General features: G+C 37.4%; 1 protein-coding gene across 3 annotated transcripts; it reads right to left on the reverse strand.

Moving 5' to 3' along the window:
• Nucleotides 1-1,070: 1,070 nt before the first annotated feature.
• On the reverse strand, nt 1,071-20,909 carry stk36 (serine/threonine kinase 36 (fused homolog, Drosophila)). Of its 3 annotated transcripts, none has more exons than XM_052093976.1 (20): nt 20,391-20,909; nt 20,127-20,267; nt 19,711-19,788; nt 17,195-17,325; nt 16,729-16,978; nt 16,274-16,367; nt 14,643-14,809; nt 14,153-14,322; nt 13,607-13,748; nt 10,955-11,074; nt 8,166-8,342; nt 7,770-7,858; nt 7,466-7,529; nt 7,246-7,356; nt 6,975-7,043; nt 6,769-6,886; nt 6,539-6,665; nt 3,873-4,047; nt 2,243-3,712; nt 1,071-1,914 (listed from the first exon to the last, which is right to left on the reverse strand). In XM_052093976.1, the coding sequence occupies exons 1-20, from the start codon at nt 20,472-20,474 to the stop codon at nt 1,795-1,797; spliced, it is 3,897 nt and encodes a 1,298-aa protein (XP_051949936.1). In that variant the 5' UTR covers nt 20,475-20,909; the 3' UTR covers nt 1,071-1,794. The 3 variants fall into 3 exon arrangements, with proteins under 3 accessions (XP_051949936.1, XP_051949927.1, XP_051949945.1); XM_052093967.1 differs by having other exon boundaries at nt 6,975-7,049; XM_052093985.1 differs by lacking the exons at nt 19,711-19,788; nt 20,127-20,267; nt 20,391-20,909 and having other exon boundaries at nt 6,975-7,049; nt 17,178-17,283.
• Between the last annotated feature and the right edge of the window lie 1,583 nt (nt 20,910-22,492).

The following is a 22,492-nucleotide window of genomic DNA, read 5'->3' on the forward strand; positions in this document are numbered from 1 at the left end:
ATATTTAGATTCGGAATCCTCATTTCACGATGTGGAGGGAGGAAGTCTTAAAAAGCATCCCGACATCAGTTTATACGCTGTCGATGTCAGTTTTAGTTTACACAGAAAACAGAATGATGCGTCAGGTTTAGTACATCAACGGAGGATTCTTCTAAATGTATCCCAATGTTCATTGTATTTCACTCCTGCATTTTGTATCCCTAAAAGCTGTTGCATTAGTAAAGTTTCCCGGTTTATCTTAAATCATGAAAAAAAAAAACACACAAGCAAATTAAGGAGCTGAGAAAAAAAAAAAACTTTTTTTACTTAAGTGATTTATTCTTTCAAATGTATGTCATAACCGGGACGCATACTATTTAAAATGAACGCCGATCAATCACGAGTGGTTACTGTTCAATATTTTCTGACTGACTCTTTAATTTAACTGTAGTAAACAACAGTATATTAATGTCTTAATGCTTGTCTTTTTCTCATGCACCAGACAGATCAGACAGCAATTACCGGCAACATAAATCTTAGCGTAAAAAAAAAAAGCATGTGTAATATATTTTTTTAAAGATTTAATATAGGCCTGTAAAAACGAATTGTTATTAAAATATTGTTAACAAAGTCACCCATTATTTTACATTAGACTAAATTTGCATGCTGTTTGTGATCTTAAATGTATATAGGCTAATTGTTGTAGATAAGTTTATTTAAATTATTTTGTTAACACGGCTTTTTAAAAAATGTCTAAACAATAATCTAACCTAATCTGCGTCGCAAACACACAACCCGATCAAACACAATAGGCTATTGTTTTAGCGTACTACAGTTAAATTTCGGGACGCAGTCTGTTTCATGCACCCATATTTTTCACTGGTAAGATGCTTTAGTGGGCTATTTATATCTGTAAAAATTAAGGTTCTGAAAGTCATAGTAAATGGTGGCGGCTTTCAAATAAACGTCAGAATGCCTATAAAACTGTTAAAAAAGGCAGGGTGAGAAAATTTAAGGGGAGACGAAAAAATAAAAGTAGAGCCTAACCAAGGAAAGACAGACAAATGCATACGAAATATTTATATTGCGCATAACTACTTTATTTTTGGATCTGTACAAAGGAAACAACAACATGGGGGAAAAAAGTAATATTAATGAAAACTGTATTAATGAACAAGATTTTATAGCGTACGGAGTGCAGCTTGGGCGAACCCCTCGAAATCCACAATAATAATATAGCTAAATAATACTTACGTTTGGAAAGTTTTTCAAAAATTTTAGATGATTGTTAATGTCATATTTTTCTTTTAAACTAAAAGTGGCATTGCAAACTTATATCCATCCATCCATCGTCAACCGCTTATCCTGTGTACAGGGTCACGGGGGGCTGGAGCCTTGCAAACTTATATGCAATTATAAAAAAAAAAAAAAAAAGAGCAAACCTGGAGTATTTTAAATATAACGGTTTCAGTGTGTGAATAAAAAACGCAAGCATGTGCTGAATCACCTAAATCATCTAATCATCTAAATGTATAGATACAAGGTTTTTCTACAGAATGTTGGTAATGTTTTGAGCTACTGTAATTTTCTAAAAATGCAGAACAGTAATTAATAAACTAAATACATTTTGATCATAGATCAAATAAATATAGACTTTCCTAGCCATATAAGCAGCCAGCAACCCACTAATTGGAATTGTAAGTATACTGCTATCTATCCAGTTTTACTAACTGATATTTAGGTAATGTAATATTACATACTCTCTACACACAAAACAGCTCATGTTTAATCGAGCGGTTTTTCGGATGTTGAGATTCACGTTTTTCCTTCAACTGACCCATCCAGATTGCTGATAAGCCATTTAAAATCCCTCTGAAATAAAGAGCTTTGGGATGTGTGACAAAGTTTTCTTCCGGCATCTAGAGACCTCAGAGCCTAAAGGGAGGAAAGAATGTGAAAATGACAGTAAGGAATTGTTTTTACCAACTCAGTTTTTCTGAGATTTTCTCGATTTTGTCTGACTAGTCAAAATTATGCAATACAACACAAATCAGCTCTATGTTTACTTTAAGTGTTTAAATACAGAACAGAACTCTCTGCACTCAGAAACTTCTTTTTTTTTTTTTTTTAAGCATGATGTTAACATTTTAATAATCCTTTAATAATAGTTTGGACATAGTAGTATCAGGTAAAAAAAAAAAAATACAACTTTCTTAATTCTCTTCAAGTTTTAAAAAGTAAATTTGTTTCACACTTCTCTTACCTGCAGTAGTGAATTATGTTGGCTAAATACACGCAGAGTGGCCATAGCCACCCGTCGCACTGCATGATGGCAATCATCACAGGCAGTTTGGAGAAGCAAGCATGGCACATCTGCACTGAGGAGTGCTCCATCTCCTCCATTGATAGTAGCCAGGTTACCCAAGGCCCCACAACAGTGCTGTCGAATGACATTGTCAGCATCTGACAGCAGAGATACAAGGGGAGGGACTGCTTCTATGGCAACCTCCATCCATATGTCCCCCTCACTGTAACCATTCTTTCCCTTTGAAGCAGAGCTGGAATCTCCTTGAAGCCCTTGTTTGATGCCTTCCGTTCCTGGTATCCTCTTCAATTTGCCTTGAACTGACAAGGCAATTATATCTCCCCTTTCGCACTCTGTAGTCATAAACCTCTGCAGGCCTTTACTGGAAACATTAAGATCAGTTTTTCCAATTAGACTTAGCCAGTTTCCCACAGCCTTGCAGGCCATTCTACGTACCGATGGAGCAGGATCACACAGGCAGCTCAACAGGTCCTGGAATAGTTGTGGATCAGAGTCAGACCTTGATTCAGTGATGACCTGCCTAACACCTGAGCCCAGGTGGCCCAGCAGGCTACAGCAGGCAGCTCGGATTCCATCATCTTGGTGATGCAAGGCAAGTCGTAGTTGGGTGGCTTCCACAGGATGAAACAAGCAAGAGTGACGGGTGAGATAACGTGTTAGTTGGGAAAGAAGCATAAGAAGTTCCACTGCGCATCCAAAGAGAATTTCACTTTGTAGCAGTTCAGCCAACAGTGAATTTGCCGTTCTACCCTCTACCTGTGGAGATGGGAGTTTTGCCATGGAGACCTTAGAGTTACCTCCATTTCTCCTGTTATACTCATTGCTTCTCCTTAACTCATCCAGACTGTCCATAAGCCAGCTGATACTGCATCCTTGCTGATCTGAGAGAAATTGGAGATGGCCTGCAGAGCTGCCACAGAGTTCTAAACTGTCCACGAGCTCCTCTATACAACCACTTTGCTGCTCTAATCTATCTCTAGAATGTTTCATGCTTTGTTGCTGATATCGCTTGCTTTTTGGCTGCTCTCTTATCTCACTTAACTTGCCAGTCTTGTTTTTGGAGAGCTGGTGTTGAGCCTTCAGCGAATCCTTTTTATTCTTGGATGTATCTACGTTTCCTTTAAGGTCTACTCTCTTCTTAGACTGATCACCTTTAATCTGATCTATCTTGTGTTTTTTAGTGGTTCCATTGCTCCTAATTTGCTCCACACTATGCTCAAAGTGGTTAAGGTGATTCTGAGTCTGGTCTGTTCTATTGTCTGAGCTTTCTGTGCCATAAGGGAGGAAGGCAGAGGCTTGGGCTGCATTGATAAGGCATGAAGCAGTGTGCTGTGGGTCAGATAGTAGCAGACGATTTAAAAGACACAGCGGAAGCTCCACCAGGGCAACAGGAAGAGTTTGAATCATCTGACCAAAAAGACAAACAAGCAGAATTAATATATATATATATATATATATATGTTTTTTAAATTACATTTGCAATATTCCACTGGACACATCAGCCATCAAAACCTCTGATTATAAGGAAATCTTGAAAACTACAAGAGTATAGCACATAAAACCATACCTGTACTAGGCCAGCCACAATATTTGAACTTTGATACGAATGGAGGATAGACACTATTTTTTCTAAGGGCAAATCCATAGAGAAGGGGATGCAGAGAAGTTGACAGCTCATCATTGATAGGCTGTTTATTTCTGAGTCACCCCAGAAAAGGCCACTCTGAAGCAATGCAGTGCTGCTGCAAGGTATAAAATGATAAATGTACTTTAAAACCTCAGCTGACAGATCAAACTTAAAATAAACACTAATATAAAAAGCATAGTGTTATTAATGTTCAACACCATGGTAAGAATTTAAAAAGCCATTTCACACCAAATGTGAAATGAAAAAGCTAAACAAATTGTAGATGAATGGCCTATTCACACACCAGAGCAATTATTTATGGAACACTGATGGAGCATTTAACTAAAGTCAATTCACTTGCAGTTTTTATATGGTGGCATTTAATCTTTGAACGCCAGCAGCAAAAGCATAGGCAAACAAAGTTAGATTAAATCCATAAAGTGCTGGGGAAAGTATTTATTACAGGAAATCTACCCAAGTCTAGTGTCTTTATAATTACAGCACATGTACATCCAGTATATTTTACTACAAGTATAGCCCAAACAAATTTATGGAATGATTTTCCGGACATTATTCAAAAGGAATTGCAAATTGTATTTGCAATTGCGTTTTCAATTTGTGGACGCATAAAATGTGACATAATCCAAACGCAATTTGCATTTTCGTTTAAGCGAACGCACAGTGACTGCCAGATTTCAAATGGAAAAGCAAAGTCCGTTTGCAACTGTGTTTCCCATATCTTACGAGTTTTGGCCCTGTCATATTTAAATAGCAATTTCAATTACCACATCTGCTTTTTCACTTTCTCAGCGTCACGTATGTAGCCAGCCAAAACTCAAATGGAATACTAATTCCCTTAGTATTTCCATTGATGCCTTACACGGAAACCTGTCAATCAGGGTCAAGGGTGGGATTATGCTATGGGGCATGTTTGTCTTGAGAAGAGACGTCACTCACAGTCGACGGTCAAGATCAAATAAACCGGCGTCTGTTCAGGGCATCACCTCTTTATTTATTTTGTATTTATTTTAATGTTTATTTGACAGGGACAAATGCATAGGACATTGCTTTATAAAGAATACAAAGTAGATGCCACGCATACATGTTTCTAGTCATGACTAATTTGCAACCCCTGTCCCTGGTTAGGCTTATAAATTTAAAACAAAAATTACAGAGTACTGAGTTTAAGATTTATAATTAATAAAATACATACAACAAATACATCCCATATATGAAATAAGATATGGGCTTAAGTAGATGTGGAAGTCACTATAAAACAAAGTCTAGACACATTTAAAAATACAAGAACACAAAAGGGTGCATATGTCTGTGCGTGCTCACATATGCAACATTATGTTTGTATGCATTGTGTTATGTCCTGTACAGTCAGTGTTCACAAAGTTGTTTCAGTTTCAGCCATTGCTTTAAATGTGTATTAAAAACCTTGAAGTCTGTCAATGTTTTAATTTCAGATGCATTCCACAAATGTATGCCTCTTCCTGAAAATGATGTCTGACCAAATGTTGTTCTAACGCTTTGTGGCTATAGTTTCCACTTATTGTGCCTCTAGTTCTTATTCCGCTCTTTTGTTTATGTACTAGTTGACAGAATATTTCTGGTGCAACGTTGTTCACACACTTAAAAATTAGTTTTAAAAAGAAAAATTTACAAAACTGTCAAAACTCAAGATATTATGCTTCCTTAGAATGATGCAGTGATGCCATCTTACAGATTTCTGGTCCATTACTTTTAATGCTTGTTTATATAATGACTCTTGACCGTCGACTGTGAGTGACGTCACTTCCCAAGACAAACACGCCCCATAGCATAATCCCACCCTTGACCCTGATTGACAGGTTTCGTGTAAGGCATCAATGGAAATACTAAGGAATTAGTATTCCATTTGAGTTTTGGCTGGCTACATACGCGACGCTGAGAAAGTGAAAAAGCAGACGTGGTAATTGAAATTGCTATTTAAATATGACAGGGCCAAAACTCGTAAGATATGGGAAACACAGTTGCAAACGGACTTTGCTTTTCCATTTGAAATCTGGCAGTCACTGTGCGTTCGCTTAAACGAAAATGCAAACGGTAATGTGCGATTTGCAATTGCGTTTGGATTATGTCACATTTTATGCATCCACAAATTGAAAACGCAATTGCAAATACAATTTGCAATTCCTTTTGAATAATGTCCGGAAAATCATTCCATACAAATTTTTTAACCCAATTCTTTGCAAAAAATTTTGACATAAAAGGAACTTTGATGAGTTAACAATAACCTGTCTACAGAACAATAAAAATAAGCATGATTATTTTAACCTTTTCCACAGCCCTAGTTTTTATTTAATCAACATGTATGTGAGACCAAGGGAAAAGGATGCACATGTAAAAAATTTGGCATTTTAATTTGCTGAACAAAGAATTCAATAATTAGTCATACCCACTGAAATGTTGTTGTTTTTTTATGTTTATTGGTGGGCAAATGTTCGCTCCAGGTATGAATAGCTCCATAGGAATGCATTGTTTCTATTCAAAATCTTGAGCTGAATATTTGGCGTTTGGAGTGACAGGGCCTTTAAGATAATGTTTGAAGCTTAGCTCACCAACTGGTGGTGAGAAGGTGACTGAGGGCTGAGGAGCAGTGTATGGAGAGATCTGACAGAAGAGCCACAAAGTTGCATGTATCACTGGAGAAAACCAACAAAGCGAGAGACAGGAACACATACAAACCTGTGAGGAAAAGAGGGACAAATATGTTTTATTAAAATACATGCATTTTAAATCTGCTATTTATTATTACATTAATAAGGCAGTGTTATTTGGTGTTCAGTACCATTAGGAGAGAAATGGCATCTCTCAGAAGTTGTGTTTTCCAGTGTGGTGTTTACTTTAGTCCACAGGGAGGGCCAGAGTTTTAAGTACCGAAACTCGAGCAATGAGCTGCTTTCACACTTTCATCAGTGGGAAGAAATAAAATAGTGATTAGAAAGCACATTAACACAGCACAGATATTAGGAGAATAAATCTGAGAAGAATTACCTCATATAGTCTGTAGAGAATCAGTGACAGAAGACCATCATACATGCCCCAACCTGCAGGTAAAGGGTTCTGTGGCTATGTGAAATAGAGGTAGAGAGCAGTTTGATGGGAACAGAAAGACAGATGGGGAAGAGAGGAAGAGAAAGACAGAGAGAGAATGGGGAATGACTACACTCGATTTCATCACAGTGTGTTCTTAAAGCATCATCACATCAGTGACATGAATTACTCCAGTTAACCCTTATTCACAGTATAAATAATGGAAATGTACCTCCTCTGTGTATTTCAAAATATTCCCCAAAAAGGTGGTAAGACTTTCCAAACTGATATTCACAGATATACTGCGGTGAGTGAACAAGGTTAAGACTGCTGTTGCCAAAAGCTGTAGGAGACCACAATCACAATTGTAATGCAAATTAAACCAGTCATCCTACCATCATTGAACTTGATTTTTTCAGTTTTAAAGTATTTTTTCTGTTAGAAAATATTACCGCTGAACGTTTTGGGTCTCGGCAGAGGAACACCGAGATAAATAGCTGACAAAGATCCTCAGCACTGGTGAAAGAACATATTTTTCATACAATAAAAATATTAATATTACACTAAATCCCCAGGGGCAATTAGAATAACAACAGCCTAACAAAGAGACTTTGTTCTTCATTTATCACTTAAACATTCTTACACTTTAAAGTAGTAACAAATTTAATGAAGTAATGAAATTTAAAATAATTTCAGTGAAATAGACTGTTGTGAAAAGAAAATGGGGCACATAAAAAACTATTCATAAATCCATACCTCCCCTTTATCTCCCAGTCCGGACTCTTTTCCAGGTACATTATTAGTATGCTCATCAGATCTCCCAATACTAGCTCACCCTGCTCCTCCTTCAGAAAATAACAGCCAGTCAGAAATAAAGTATGATAACCACTACAATTGTTTTTTACCAATATCCTATGTATGCTTTTTTTTTTTCTTAAGATTTTTCACTTTTGAGAGGAATGACTTTAATAAAACCCATAATATTCAACAGAATTTTTAATTTGTACTGTGCTTTGACTAGCTTCAGAGATCATCCTGTTCAAATGAAACTAAATCTAAAATATACTGTTTATTTTTATGAGACCTCCTAGTTTCACTAAGTTATCTATAGATTAAAATGTATAATGATAATGTATCTGCATTATTTCTTACTTGCATTAAATCTGGAATGTTCAAAAAGTCCTCAGTTAGGCTGAACAGCAGATGAGGCAGCTCCAACTCTTTGCCCACTTTTTCAACATCTCCAGGCTGACAGCTCTGAACAATATTCCGGAGGACTTTCAGTGGCTGTCGAACTGAAGAGGCCTCTTCACCATTCCTGACCAAAAGCTGGACAGAGGGTCACTGTCTTTAATACACTAGCTATATAAAAAGGCTAAGCAAATGTGATTACTCAACATTTAACAGACATGGTTCCCACTCCTTGTGACGAAAGAATTGGCATGACTTTTCCAGTTGTTTGCGATTACTCGTTAAGGATTATTAAGAATGTAATTAATCTCTTCAACTCGCAGACCCACCGGCGGATGCAAAAGGAGGCACTTTCGCGAAAAAGTTTATACTTAAAATGTTCAAGTCTCTGTATACATAAGTCAGATGCAGATAAACTGGTGGCAAAACGTTTGGAATAATGTACAGATTTAGCTGTTTCGAGCTAAATTGGTAATGTACAGATTTAGCTGTTTCGAGCTAAATTGGTACTTTAATTCACCAAAGTGGCATTCAACTGGTCACAAAGTATAGGGCATCACTGATGTAAAAAAACAGCACCATCATTATTTGAAAAAAGTCATTTTTGCCCACCCCCATTTCCAGCAGCCTTCACTTCAACACCTTATCGTTGAGTAATCATGCAAATTGCTAATTTGGTACTAGAAAAACACTTGCCATTATATCAAACACAGTTGAAAGCTATTTAGATCTTTAAATGAAGCTTAAAATTGTCTTTGCGTTTGTTTTTAAGTTGCCACAGTATGCATGTTTTAAGGTCATTATTAGGTCAGAAATGGCAAAAAAGAAACGACTTTCTCTAGAAACTCATCAGTCAATCGTTGTTTTAAAGAATGCAGGCTATATGCTTGAAACTTTCCAAAAAACTGAAGACTTCATGCAAAGGTGTACACAACAGTCTTCAAAGACAAAAGACAACTGGCTCTAACAAGGACAGAAAGAGACGTGGAGGGCCAAATGTACAACTAAACAAGAGGATAAGTACATCAGTCAGCATCATTGAATAATACCCGCTTGACACCAGTTTCATGTACAAAAGAAAAGACCCAGGGGTGCAGGTCTTCTGGAAAGAATTGCAAAGAAAAAGCCACTTTTGAAACAGAAAAACAAAAAGAAAAGGTTTGAGTGGGCAAAGAAACACAGACATTGGACAACAGATAACTGGAAAAGTGTTATGGATCTTAACACAATTGAGCTTTTGTGGGATCAGCTAGACTGTAAGGTGTGTGAGAAGTGCCCAACAAGACAGCCACATCTCTGGCAAGTGCTACAGGAAGTGTGGGGTGAAATGACACCTGAGTATCAGGAAAAAGTGACAGCTAGAATGCCAAGGATCTGCAAATATGTCATTGATGCACAAGGAGAATATTTTGACGAGAACTTTTTGAAGTACTTTAAAAAGTTCTGAACATTTGTTTTCAAATTGTCATGTTATTAATGTCCTGACTATACATTGTGATCAGTTGAATGCCACTTGTGAATAAAAGTAACAATTTCTTTCCGTAAGAGCAAAATCTGTACATTATTTCAAACTTTTGGCCACCTGTGTATGTGATATTGTTTTAAAGTTTAGAATCTGACATTTTCATAGAAACCATCACTTACGCCTTTATGTTACATGAAATAACAAAATAAGGCCTGAAAACTTTTCACAAATTAGAGCCACCTATAGGTCATGTGGTAGAAATATTAATATGAAAATAAAAGTCTTTCCAATAGCACTTAAATATGCAAATCATACACCAAATTAAAGCTCTAATTCTGATTCTCATATGATTTCTGTAAGATAATAATACAGATGTCTTATTTATGCACCAATCACTGCTGCTGTAAGCCCCAAATAGCTAAAAACTTTATATCTGCAGTTTTCTCAAATGATTTATTTTTTTATTTACATGACTGTGACTGTGAGCTTGCTTTTCTGAACAATCCAATGTTATATTTTAGATGTCCAGAACAAAATACGGTCCAGAACAAAAAGCATGCTAAACAAATCATCATAAATATAGGTTATCGACTACTGATGAAGAAATGTTATACATCATCGCAAAGGAGAATCTCAGCTTTCTAATGACACCAATAATGAGCTTCTAGTCCACCCAGAGGCTAAGATATTTAATGAAACAATGGGCTGGTGCATGAACGGCAAATTAGACTAGTTCTATGGATGAGCACATCTGTGAGGGCTAAAATGCGCTCGAGCGCTACCTACATTTCAGATCTGCATTTTGTGATGGATGATGATAAAGGAAAAATATTTTTTTCTAGTACTGCCATCTAGTTGAATAAAATAAGACCTTTTGGAGGGAGAACCAGAATTACATGCTGCATATAAAATTTCTATACAACATAAGATTGTAAAAATGCAATACCATTTATGAATATCAGGGGGGTTGCTTTTAATAAGTTAGACCAGTTTTTGGCGATTAGTCTACTCCGCAGTATGTGTATATAGGCTTTTCAATGAATGCACAGGAGAGGTTAAAGAGACTGCACTCACAAAGAGCATTTCTTTGACGATTAAATATTTTAGAGCTGAGCATAACTAAAAAAAAAATAAGAAAGAAACTTAAAAAAAAAAATTCCATGACTTTATAAGGTTTAATTAATTTCCCATGATTATTTTCCAGACCTGGAAATCACAATTTAAAAATTAGCTGATATTTTAGGGGTTTCCGTAACAATGGGAACACTGAACAGTAAAACATTACCTGGTTCTTGGCTGAGAGAAGCTTAGTCTTTAACTTCTGAAGGATGGCACTGTTAACAGGGATCTGAACACCAAATTCAACCACTTGCTGCCACTCATAATCACTGTCAACATCCTGTTCCTGTCATGGATTTAACAGGAATGAGGACCCAAATGCAGGAATGAGTGAAACATTTATTATTTTATTAAACCACAGAAAAAAAGGAAAGAAACAAACAAAACAAACCAGAAAAAAAATTATAAACATGAACATGAGGAACAAACAAATTATCTGACAAATACAAGAGGGCACAATATTAAAGGCAAAGCACATGAGGAACAGGTGAAGGCAGTTAACATGATGAGGACTAGCCAAGAGGGTGAGGCCAGAGGGAATGAGTAGGTGGGGTCAGGAGAATTGCTCATACACACGACAAACACACAGACAGAAAACAGACAGGGACCACAGAGCAAACAGAGCGGGATCATTACATCACCCAGAGGCAGATGACAGACGAGGGAGGGTGGGTGGGTGGTGGTGAAGACCATGAGGGTGGCTTAGGCAAGACAATAGGAGGACCAGGCAGACCATGGCGGAGCTGGAGGGGAGCAGGATGGAACAGGTGGCCATGACATACCAGGGAATCGAGGCACAGTTGGAGGGTGATGTGATAACCCAGTCAGATAATTAAGATCAGAGGATGACGGGACTGGCTTGCTGACCACAGGAGAGGTGTAGAGTGAGTTGAGAGTTGAGAGTGAGATGGTGGAAGAAGCGACTGAGACAGACTGGGTTGCTGGGAACAGAAATGGGTCAGGCTTGGTGGCTGCAGGGAACAGAGCAGATTGGGTGAGGACAGCAGAGGGCTGGACAGTTTGGTTGGCAGCCATTGGGGATTGGACAGACTGGATGTTGTTGAAGGCAGGGAATATGTTGGTGGGTCTTTGGCAACCGCTGGGCGGAGGTTGGTGAGGGCTGCTGGGTCAAAGGTGGCCACTGAGCAGATGGGGTCATCAGTGGCGGCCACTGGGCAGATGGCGAGGTCAGTTGTAGCCACTGGGACCTGAGAGAGAGTCCAACTGGACGTTGGTGGCCGCAGGTGACTGGACAGTTTGAGTGGTGACCGTAGAGGGCTGGACACGTTCAGACTAAGCGGCAGACGCTGGAGACTGGACAGACTAGGTGTCAAAGCGGGCGACAGTCGCTGGCGACTGGACAGGCTCATCAACGGCCAAGGGAAACTGGATAGGCTCAGATGAAGGGATATTAGTGGCCGCCCTGAGAACAGCAGCAGACTCTGACCTCTCCAGGGGCACTGCAGGAGCACTGCAGTGGGCTCAGAAATAGGGACCGGTTTTCTTCCACTTACCGATGGCTTGAACAGCAGCAGCGGGCTCCTCCGCCTCCTGCCGGTGCACAGTGGGCTTGGGTACAGTAGCCTGTCTTCTCTTCCACTGAGAGGTAGGACGAGCGGCCACCCGTCCACTGCCGGTGAGGTATTGTTGTCAAGTAAAAATTTTTTTGTATAGCGCCTTTCACAACACACATCGTTTCAAAGCAGCTTTACAGATGATCAGGCATTAACAGAAGATAAAACTGTAATGTCTATAATGTTGATGGGTCATCATTGTGTAATCAGATAAAATACAATTGTGAATTGTGTTTAAAAATTAGTAATTAAATAATAATTGTATTTATAACCCCAGTGAGTTGTCCTTGAATTGGGTTGAAGGAAGTCTGTCCTCTGAGACACAGAGACAAACTCATCCCACTTCATGGCCAACTTGATGGTAGCGGAAAGACTCCCCCTCCCCTTCACCCATATCTGGGATACAAGATCTAATGGGCTCATTCAGACCAGCCCTTAAGAATTGCATATGGCTGGCCTGATTGTAACCTAGACCCAAGGACAGCACCAAAAACTCCAACGCATATCCCCACACCGACTTGTCCTCCTGCTGAAGTTAAAAGAGCTTCTATGATGGGTGCGAGGATGTGAACAAAAAGTAAAACTCATTCCTGCTGGGTTAGATCATTCTGTCATGGATTAAGCTGGAACGAGGACCCAAATGCAGGAATGAGTGAAAAATAAATTATTTTATTATACAACAGAAAACAAACAAGCAAAACAAAACTCTCACGTGGGAGAGGAAACAAACAAAACATAAACCAGAAAAATATATAAACAGGAACCGACCGGAAACAGGAACAAACTCACAAAACAATCTCACCAAAAAAAAAAAAAAAAAGAAAAAAAAGGGAAGAGAGCACAATATATAGAGGCAAAGCACATGAGGAACAGGTGATGGCAATTAAAATGATGAGGACTAGACAAGAGGGTGAGGGAATGAGGAGGCGGGGTAGGAAAGACCATGGCTAACACAAACACAGAAACAGCCAATTGCTCATTCACATGACAAACACTCACAGACAGAAAACAGACAGGGACCACAGAGCAAATAAAGTGGGATCATGACAGTTCCTAAAATGATGAACAGAGCAACATGTAGTGGCATAACCATGTTACAGCAACACACAACTGACAAAATTTACACACGCTTATGAGCTTGGAGACTATTAAACTGCGCTAAATTAAAAACCTATAAAGATGCCCAACTAATTAATAATTGTAAATTATTATAATAAGAACCTAGATTGATCAGTGGTACAAACCTCACTGTCCATCCTAACAGATGCCAGACTGGTCCGTGCATATCCAGAGCGCTTCAGAACTTGTTGGGGTCCCACCTCTACTGAAGGAAACTCCCTTGCATAGTCTTTACTGATCTGGCCTTTACATGCAGCTGTGAACACCCTAAACAACAAATGGGGAAATGGGGGAGAGGGTAATCAGTTATTTAACACTAAGACAAAATCTTTTAGACAAAATCAACAAACTCTATTTGAGTTTTGTGTGTAAGTTGCAAGTTCGCATTTAAACTTGATATAAAAGTGTGTAGTGTGCAATGAAATTTGACATTCGTTTTGGGTGTTTTACCACAAGTATTTTCAGTTTTTTTGGATCAATAAGTCAGTAATTTCATGATTTGATTACTCAAGATACATTTGAGTTGCACATCAAGACGCTCAACTATTGTAGATATTTAAATTCTTATAATTAATTAATTAAAAAATCTATATATTTCACTGTCTCAGTGGCACTGTTAATAAGTTGAGGTCCTCAGTTTTTCAAATAAAAATTCTAGATGGAAATACTACCTGGTAACACCATTGTCATTTGCTTGATGCTGATTGGTTGCTGGCTGAGATGAATTTTGGTACACTGAAAAGGTGCTGCCCAATGAGAGGCCAGTGGTAGGGGCCCCTACAGCAGAAGCTGTCTTACAGCGAGGCTGACTGGTGCATGCAGCATTTCCACTCCCAATCTCCTAGTAAAACAAGACACAACACAATTTTACTATTTCACTTCCACTTACAGTAATGGATTCTAATGCTAATCTTGGTTGATTCTACAAGCTTTCCATATTTCATAATATGGAAATAAATAGCCAAATTTGCACTAATCACATCGACAACATCAGCATCAATGTAAATTGAATTGATATTTAATTTTACTTCAAGTACAAGAATCAGACAGCAATACATCTAAATAAAACTAATCCATAACCTCTCAACACAGAAAAGAAAAAAAAGAAAAAAGCTTCTTTGTTCAAGCCTACTGTTGTTTACAGCTGTAATGTGAGTTTACCAGTCTGTTGTTCCTCTCTTTCTCTCGAAGCTCTCTAGCTTTGCGCAGTAGTTTGCCCTCTCCGCTGTGTGCCGTTGTCTTCTCTGCAGCCTGCTGTTGTTTCAAAGCCTGCACTTCCGGGCTGGGTGGTACCGTGAGGGGGTTGCTCGAACCCTCATCTGAAACCACTGTCCAAACAATCAGTATGACATGGCACAATTTCTGACAAATTCCAACTATAGCATTCTGAGTTGTAGCGTTAAAATGTTTCAAATGAAGCGTTAGAGTAAAGGTGTTTAGATATTATAACATTGTTTTTTTGTTTTTAATTTATATTAAATTTGTTATTTCAATTTAGTTTAGTTTTTTAGTTCACGTTGTCTGTTTTCATTTAGTTTTCATTTTCTAATTTCAGTTTAGTATGTTTTCATTTTTAGTTTCAGTATTTTATGGCTGCCAAAGCTAAATTGTTTACTGATATCAATTACAGTGTCTAACCACATAATTAAATTTCTCATGCCAGTCTTGCGTGACCTCTATCTAGTGATATTATCATGTTTAATTAATGTGGATTGTAAATAAGGTGAATATGGGTAAAGTGGGACTGTGGGACATATGGATTTTCTTAAATGGTTAAAATAATTACCAAAATAATCTTACTTAGTTTTCAATCTTAAAAGTAAACAGTTAACATTTCAAGGTTTTAAACTGATGATTTTACATCGGGATGTGTGACAGAAGTCTTTTCATGACCAGTGGTGGGAAAAGCAATGATAAAGAAAATGACAGAGAAATTTGAGGTTAATCTCGTTTAGGTTCTTAAAAAATGAAAAGGTTCACATATGACGGCTTCTGATGTGAACGTGTATAAGAAAATTGACAAAATAAATTCCAAATAATTTGTAAATATTTTCTATAGAATAATTTTTTCCAATACTGCCTGAAAAAAATCTGGGAGTTGGTCATTAGAGGTTGTTCAAAGGATCTTCTTCCCAGTATTGTGTATTTCTTCCATTTTTCTTTGACTAAGGTAGGACACATCCCAAGCTTTCTATAAAAGGTATAATGTCCAGTTATGTGCCATTTGGATCTTAATTAAAAGTGCCAAGAAAAGTAAAATATCTAAAAGTGTCCCACTTTACTCATATTCACCCTACTGTGTTTCAAAAACTAAAATTAATTCAAGTAATTTTTATTTTATTTTAGTTCGTTTTGGAGTAATGAAAAGATATTTTAGTTAAGGTTCAGTATCTTTTTTCAGTTTCGATTTAGTTTTCGTTACGATAATAACACTGTAACAGCAGCGTTTGAGAGAAAGTGTGAAAAATAAGTGTATATATTTGCAGTTTATTCAAAGTAAGTAGTCCAGTGGGGTGAAAAATTACTTAAAAACAATTATATTTAGTCCCTCAATTAATTAAAAACTGCAATACCCCATGTACAATACATATATATAAAAAACCAGGACATTGCTGTCACTGCTTGGCATGTTTTGTCAACTACCACATACTGAAGGATTTGTAAAATGTTCAGAAACACTGTTCCAAGTTGGTTTAAGCTTAAAATTAAGCTTAAGTATGCAGAGATGTTTACTAAGAACAGATTTTTCCATATATTATATATATATATTATATATATATATAAACCCTCACTCAAAACTCCATCTGCAACAAAAGGGTGATGAAGCAGGTCAGGCCAAGAGAGCCTCTTCTTGGGGTCTTTCATCAACAATCCCTTCAGAAAACTCTACATTAAGAGAAGACAAAGACGAAACAATTTAACTTAAGTCTATCACTCAATCAAAAGCATCCATCAATGAATTCAGTATTATGCAAAAATTATGGTAATCAGCAACAGTAGCATTGCTCTAATTAACAAACAGTCATCTTCCTACAAGTACATTTAATCAGACAGCAAGACATTCAAAAACTGATCCATAACACAGAAAACAAAAAGTTTTTTTTAACATTACATTGATCACATTGAAGTCTAGCACTCAAATGAAGCCTAATGAAATGTATTGTAGCTATAGTCAGTTCAAATTCAAAATCAAATTCAGGATAATCCAGTTTTAAGTTTTTGACGTGGGAACTAAACTACTTTGTACCGTGCAGTCTTGACCCATGTTCTCTGGCCATTTTACTGGGTCTCTCACAATAAGCTGCACCAGGTGAAAGATGGAGTTGGTGTAGAACGGAGGCGCCCCCGTGTGGAGCTCATAGAGGATGCAGCCCAGAGACCAAAGGTCAGCTGAGTGATCATAAGGTTTCTCTTCTACCAGCTCTGGAGACATGTAGAGAGGTGTTCCCTTAATGGAGGTCAAGACCAATGTGGACACACTCATGGCACGAGCAAATCTGTGAAGAGTCAAGGAAACATGACCCCAATATGCTGTTAGAGGTCATTTTGATATGGAAATTGTGTATCCGCACATGTTAACACCGGTTTTAATTATTGTTTTAATTCAGGATCAATCTTACACAAGCTGCTTTATAGCCATCTAAAAAGAAACTAGAAACTATGTTACTAAATTACTAAATTAATTTGCCCTTGCACCTATTGGTAACACCAACCCAAAGTCACAGAGCTTTACTACTCCTCCTTTTCCCAGCAGGATGTTTTGTGGTTTCATGTCACGGTGCAGAATGCGATGAGAGTGTAGATAATACAGGGCAGAGACAAGTTGGCAGGCTATTTCACGCACCTACACAAACCAAACACAATGCATAAGGTGGCATGTTTGTATTTGCGTGTGACTGAGTTATCAGGTCTGTTTACGAGTGAAAATCCAGAATATCACCAAAGCAGTGATGCAAAAGAACTGTAATATTTTCAGAAAATACATTTATTTCAAGCTAAAATGTTATGATGCTAATTTGCATACAGTGCAACAGTCTGGTTCCAGAAGTAAAAATCCCATTAATTTTTTCCATAGATTAATTGATTTTCAACAATAACTTATGAACATTTAAAGACAGACCAAACTTGAGGTCAGAGGTTGTTCATCGATGGTATATGCTTCCGTTGAAGCCATCAGTCTGCGTTATTTCAACTTCATTGTTTGAAAATCATGTTTGATAGCAGAATTAATGGTAAACAATAGGGATGTCATAATACAGATAATTGATAGGAAAGTTATTTTATCTATGTATTTTTGAGGCATCAATATATTAAAATTATCCAACATTTCAATTAGAATCCCAATCGGTGTGCTTTACAATTCACTCAGTTTGCCTCTGTTTAATAGTCTGGCATAATACCGTTGGGAGACCACAAGAAGGCATTTACTGAAGCCGGTCACGATCACTCACTCACTCACACACACACACACACACACACACACACACACACACACACACACACACACACACGAAAAGCTGACATAGCACAGATGGCAATCCAAAGTCACAAAGGGTTTTGTACTTCTTCAAGAATGAACAAAGTCATGTTGATGAGTTTGCAGGTTAGTGAAACTGGTGTAACTGCGCACCGTTTATTATGCAATTTCTCTGTACGTAGCCATGAATAGGTCTTTCATTCAAGCCGTCAACCCACAAAAGACATAATTATTACTGAAAATACATTGTGTAGGCTCTATGAAAGATACTTTTACACAATATATATTCCAGTTATACTAGAGAAAATAATATTTGTCCTTTGATAATGATTTGGGTAGAATTTAATGGAAAACTATATGACTTGTATTCCATGACACTTCAGAATGTTGATGCTGAGTGTTTGGTTTGTGTGTACCTTTGTAGAAAATAAATAATTGTTTTGAATTTTAGAACGCATCTAGTTTCCTCCCTTTAATTAACCCTGCCGTTCACAGTTTACAAAAGCTGTGTTGAGAAATATGTCTGAAGAGACAAGAGACCCAAGTTCAGCCATGAAACTCTATTGGACACAAGCTGATAGGTTTTCCAAATGATATTCCGTTGAGCGCAGTGGCTCGCTCACATGTGACATGTTAAGCCAATTGGTTTGCTTTGAGTAATCTGTTTGGTTCCTTAAAGTCTATTCAAGGAGCCAATCAGCTTGCATCTCTCTCTTTGCGTAACATTTAAATAAATAGCTCAGTATGGCGATAGCAGATCACTGCAGCATGCTGAAAGAGCTTCGCTCTGAAACACACCTCCATCCCCAGCTCCCATCTGTCTAGGTCTGATACGGGGGATTTAATGTATGCCAAATTGTGCAGCAACATGTCTTTCATGCAGCATGATCACATGCTAACTCCGTATGTTTATTTACTAACAGTACAAGTCTCCGTAATTGCTCTGCAGCAGCAGCATAGCAGATCTAGTCCACCAAAAACAATATCTTATCTAAATGCCTTACTTACATCAACATACCAAACATTTCCGAGAGTTGTCATGGGTGAAAGACTATTGTGCAATGAGCAACCCTATCTGTAGGAAAAAATCAATATATCTCAATAATCATCTAAAAAACCTTCAGATTTTCGATGCTTGAAAAACGAATCGATCCCAAGCCTAGTAAACACCTACATTTCCCATGGTCCAGCAAAGAAAGATCCACCAATCAGAGAACCGCAGCCAATAAAGCTGGCAAAACATGCCTCGGAGCGACCACCAACTCCCATAGGATTGTAGTCCGTACCCTCATGAAAAACTGTAAGTCTTGTACCTTTTGTCTTCTTGTCCGATTTTCAAATAAGTTCTTGCCTCAAAGTAAAATTTGTGATTTTGTGATTTACCTCAGAGCTGGTTGGTTTGGTTCATGGCTTACAACTCTTTAATGAAAGATTTTATAAAAAGTCTTTGGGAAAAATGTATGGGAAAAATACTTCCGGAACCCAGAATAAGTGGGCAGGTATTGTTGCTCTCTATTGCATGTTTTACTTAGTTTGAATCCATGAGGCAATTATTATTATTTTAATACAATAAAGTTTTAATAGCATTTAAACAGATTAGAAAGATTATGTATAACAGGTCCTAGATAGTTCTATTTCCAAGCCCCAACAATAGAAAATTAATCATATACAGTAGGCATGAAATCAAATCTACTAGATTGAATTGTCATTTACTGTAGAACAACGTGACTTTGAACAAAGTTTCATTTGTACCTGACTCTCAGGTAAATTCCCATCATCCTCCAGGATCTGAAACAGCTCACCCTCTGCATACTCTGTCACCACCACTACCTGCCAGAGGAATACATGCTTTATTAATTCCACTGACACTAATTTAGTCATAATTTTTTAGGCTGTTCCCACAGAAACTTTATCAGTTACACATTTTATGGGATGATCAACGAGACAAGCTCAGTTTTTTGTACCAATGCCAACAACCTAACGTCTGAATATATCCTCCATCTTGGCAACAAGAACTATTCCCTAGTGATTTGAATGTGAAAATTGTTAACCCTGGCAGCTATATTTCATTTCAAACAGCCGTTATACTGGAAGCACCAGGTTATAGGAACATAGCTGCAACAGTGGGAAATGTAAAATGACTTGAGATTTGGTCGTGACAGTCATACCTCCTTCTCTGTCTCAAAGCTATCTAGAAGCAGCACTATGTTGGGATGTTTGAGTCCCCTCATGATGTCTATCTCTCTTTTCAAACTGCGCAGGTCCTTCTCTGAGCGCCCAACTTTTGGAATGAACTTCAGAGCCACAACCTAAAAAATAAAAAAGTGACGTGACTCAGGGAGAGAGGGCACCTGTTTCGACAAAGGTGAATTACTGATTAACATCCTAGCCTGTGGGGGGCTGTATGGGGAACGCACAAACAGGCAGCTCACCTGTCCGCTAAACTTCCTTCGGCCTTTATAAACTCGCCCGAAAGACCCTTCCCCAATAACCTCCAAAATATGATACTGATCCATTATTAGCGACGAAAACCTTGACCCGAAGGAATAGTACGGCGACTTCAAGTGAGCTTGTAAAATAAAGTCAGTCTTTTTAAAAGAGTTGATGCGCACTTAAATTACATTTACGAAGGTTTATCCCCATTACTAGTTTATCATGTATGGCATTGGGACAGCTGAATGGTGAAGAAAGCATGACAGCTCTATCAAAAACGGACAAACTAGAGTAGCGAGAGGCTAAGCTAGTGAACGGATTTTAGCACCCTTAATGCAAATTCATAACAAGCACTATTTATCGTTTCATACCCCAAAGGCTCAAGTGGACTCTAAAACAAGTATAAATATGTCACTTTAAAAACGGCCTCTAGAAAGAAATACGATAATATGGTAATCGCAAAACAAAACTTCGGGAAAGTTTGATGTACGGCGCTGTCCAGTGGAACAAAAACACAACGCTCCTAGCAACACTGCGGCTCAGATAGAGAAGCCCATATAGAAATAATTACAAAATGGAAAAATTATTTTGAATATTATATTTTAAAATATACCTTTACTTCGTCTTTATTATTTAGTTACTTTGTATTACTTAATACACGTATGACTTATAAGAGTTAATTGAACCGTAGCTGTAGAGATTAGAACAGGCTATGTGTAAGTTTCCTCGTTCAGCTCTGCCGCCGAGGGGGCCTTAACATAACAACGCAGAGGCGTCCTAGCAACCAAATTCCCATCACGGGAGAGGTCAGGGCGTTTCTTATCTTCATAGAACAATAAAAAAGGAATATTCCGGGTTCAATACAAGTTAAGCTCAGTCAACAGCATTTGTGGTATAATATTGAATAGCATAAAAATAATTTCGACTTGTCCCACCTTATCTTTAAAAAAGGGGGGTCTTGTAATTTTATAAAAACACATTGTAAAAGCCTCTTTTGTAACCCAGATTTTGGCTTTTTCTTTCTTTTTTTTTTTTTTAAAAAAAAAAGAAGGGACGAGTCAAATTTATTTTTATGGTAATCAATATTATTCCACAAATGCTGTCGATTGAGCTTAAAGGAATTTTCCAGACAGCATTTGTAGCATAATATTGATTAGCATAAAAATAATATTTTGACGTGCCCCTCCATTTCTTTAAAAAAGAAGAAGCAAAAATGTGGGTTCCAGTGAGGTACTTACAATGAAAGTGAATGGGGCCAATTTTTAACATTAAAATACTCACCATTTCAAAAGTATCGCCACAAACAATCTGCGTGCTAACGCAATTTCTGCATGATAAAATCACTTACTAAACTTTTCTGTGTAAAGTAATAGACAATTTTACAATGACAACAATGCCATGATGATGTTACGTCAACAAATCCTAAAACCCTCAAATGACTGTAAAATGACTATTTAAACAACTTTTCAGCTCAAATAATCTACGAGTTTTAACAGAAAAATTAATGTGTGCTTTTTTAAAATGATAAGTTTCACATTTCTGCCTTCAAACCCTCCAAAAATAGCCCCCCCACTTCCATTGTAAGTGCTTCATTGTAAGCTCAATTTATTTATTTTTTTGGTGGTGGTAATCAACATTGTCACAAAAGCTGTCGATTGAGCTTAACTTGTATTAAACCCAGAATATTTCTTTAAATATACTAGATGAACATTTAATTTCTATTATATTTTATAAAGATGACACACTGTATTCAAGCAAAAAAAGTTTATTTTTTTTATATTAGCATTCCTGACAAAAGACTACACAGTAACATGCTTTTTGGTTTAAAAAAATGCAACTTGCATGGCATCATCTTTAATTGATTTACAATCCTCACCTTCTGTAAGTGTTCTTTTGTGCTGTTAGTGAGTTTTATTTGTGCCCAGTCAAGATATAAGATGTTTTTTTTTTACAAGTTATCGGAAATGAAAGAGAGAAAAAAAGAGAGCATTGCTTCCAATTCATTATAAATTGCAAGGACATGTAATAGGCTAAATAAAGCCAGAATTTACATGTTGAATCATTATGGAATATGAACTTGTTTTATGACTTCTTGTGGAGG

Source organism: Xyrauchen texanus, chromosome 3 (assembly GCF_025860055.1).
Source record: "Xyrauchen texanus isolate HMW12.3.18 chromosome 3, RBS_HiC_50CHRs, whole genome shotgun sequence".
Classification (NCBI taxonomy): Eukaryota; Metazoa; Chordata; class Actinopteri; order Cypriniformes; family Catostomidae; genus Xyrauchen; species Xyrauchen texanus.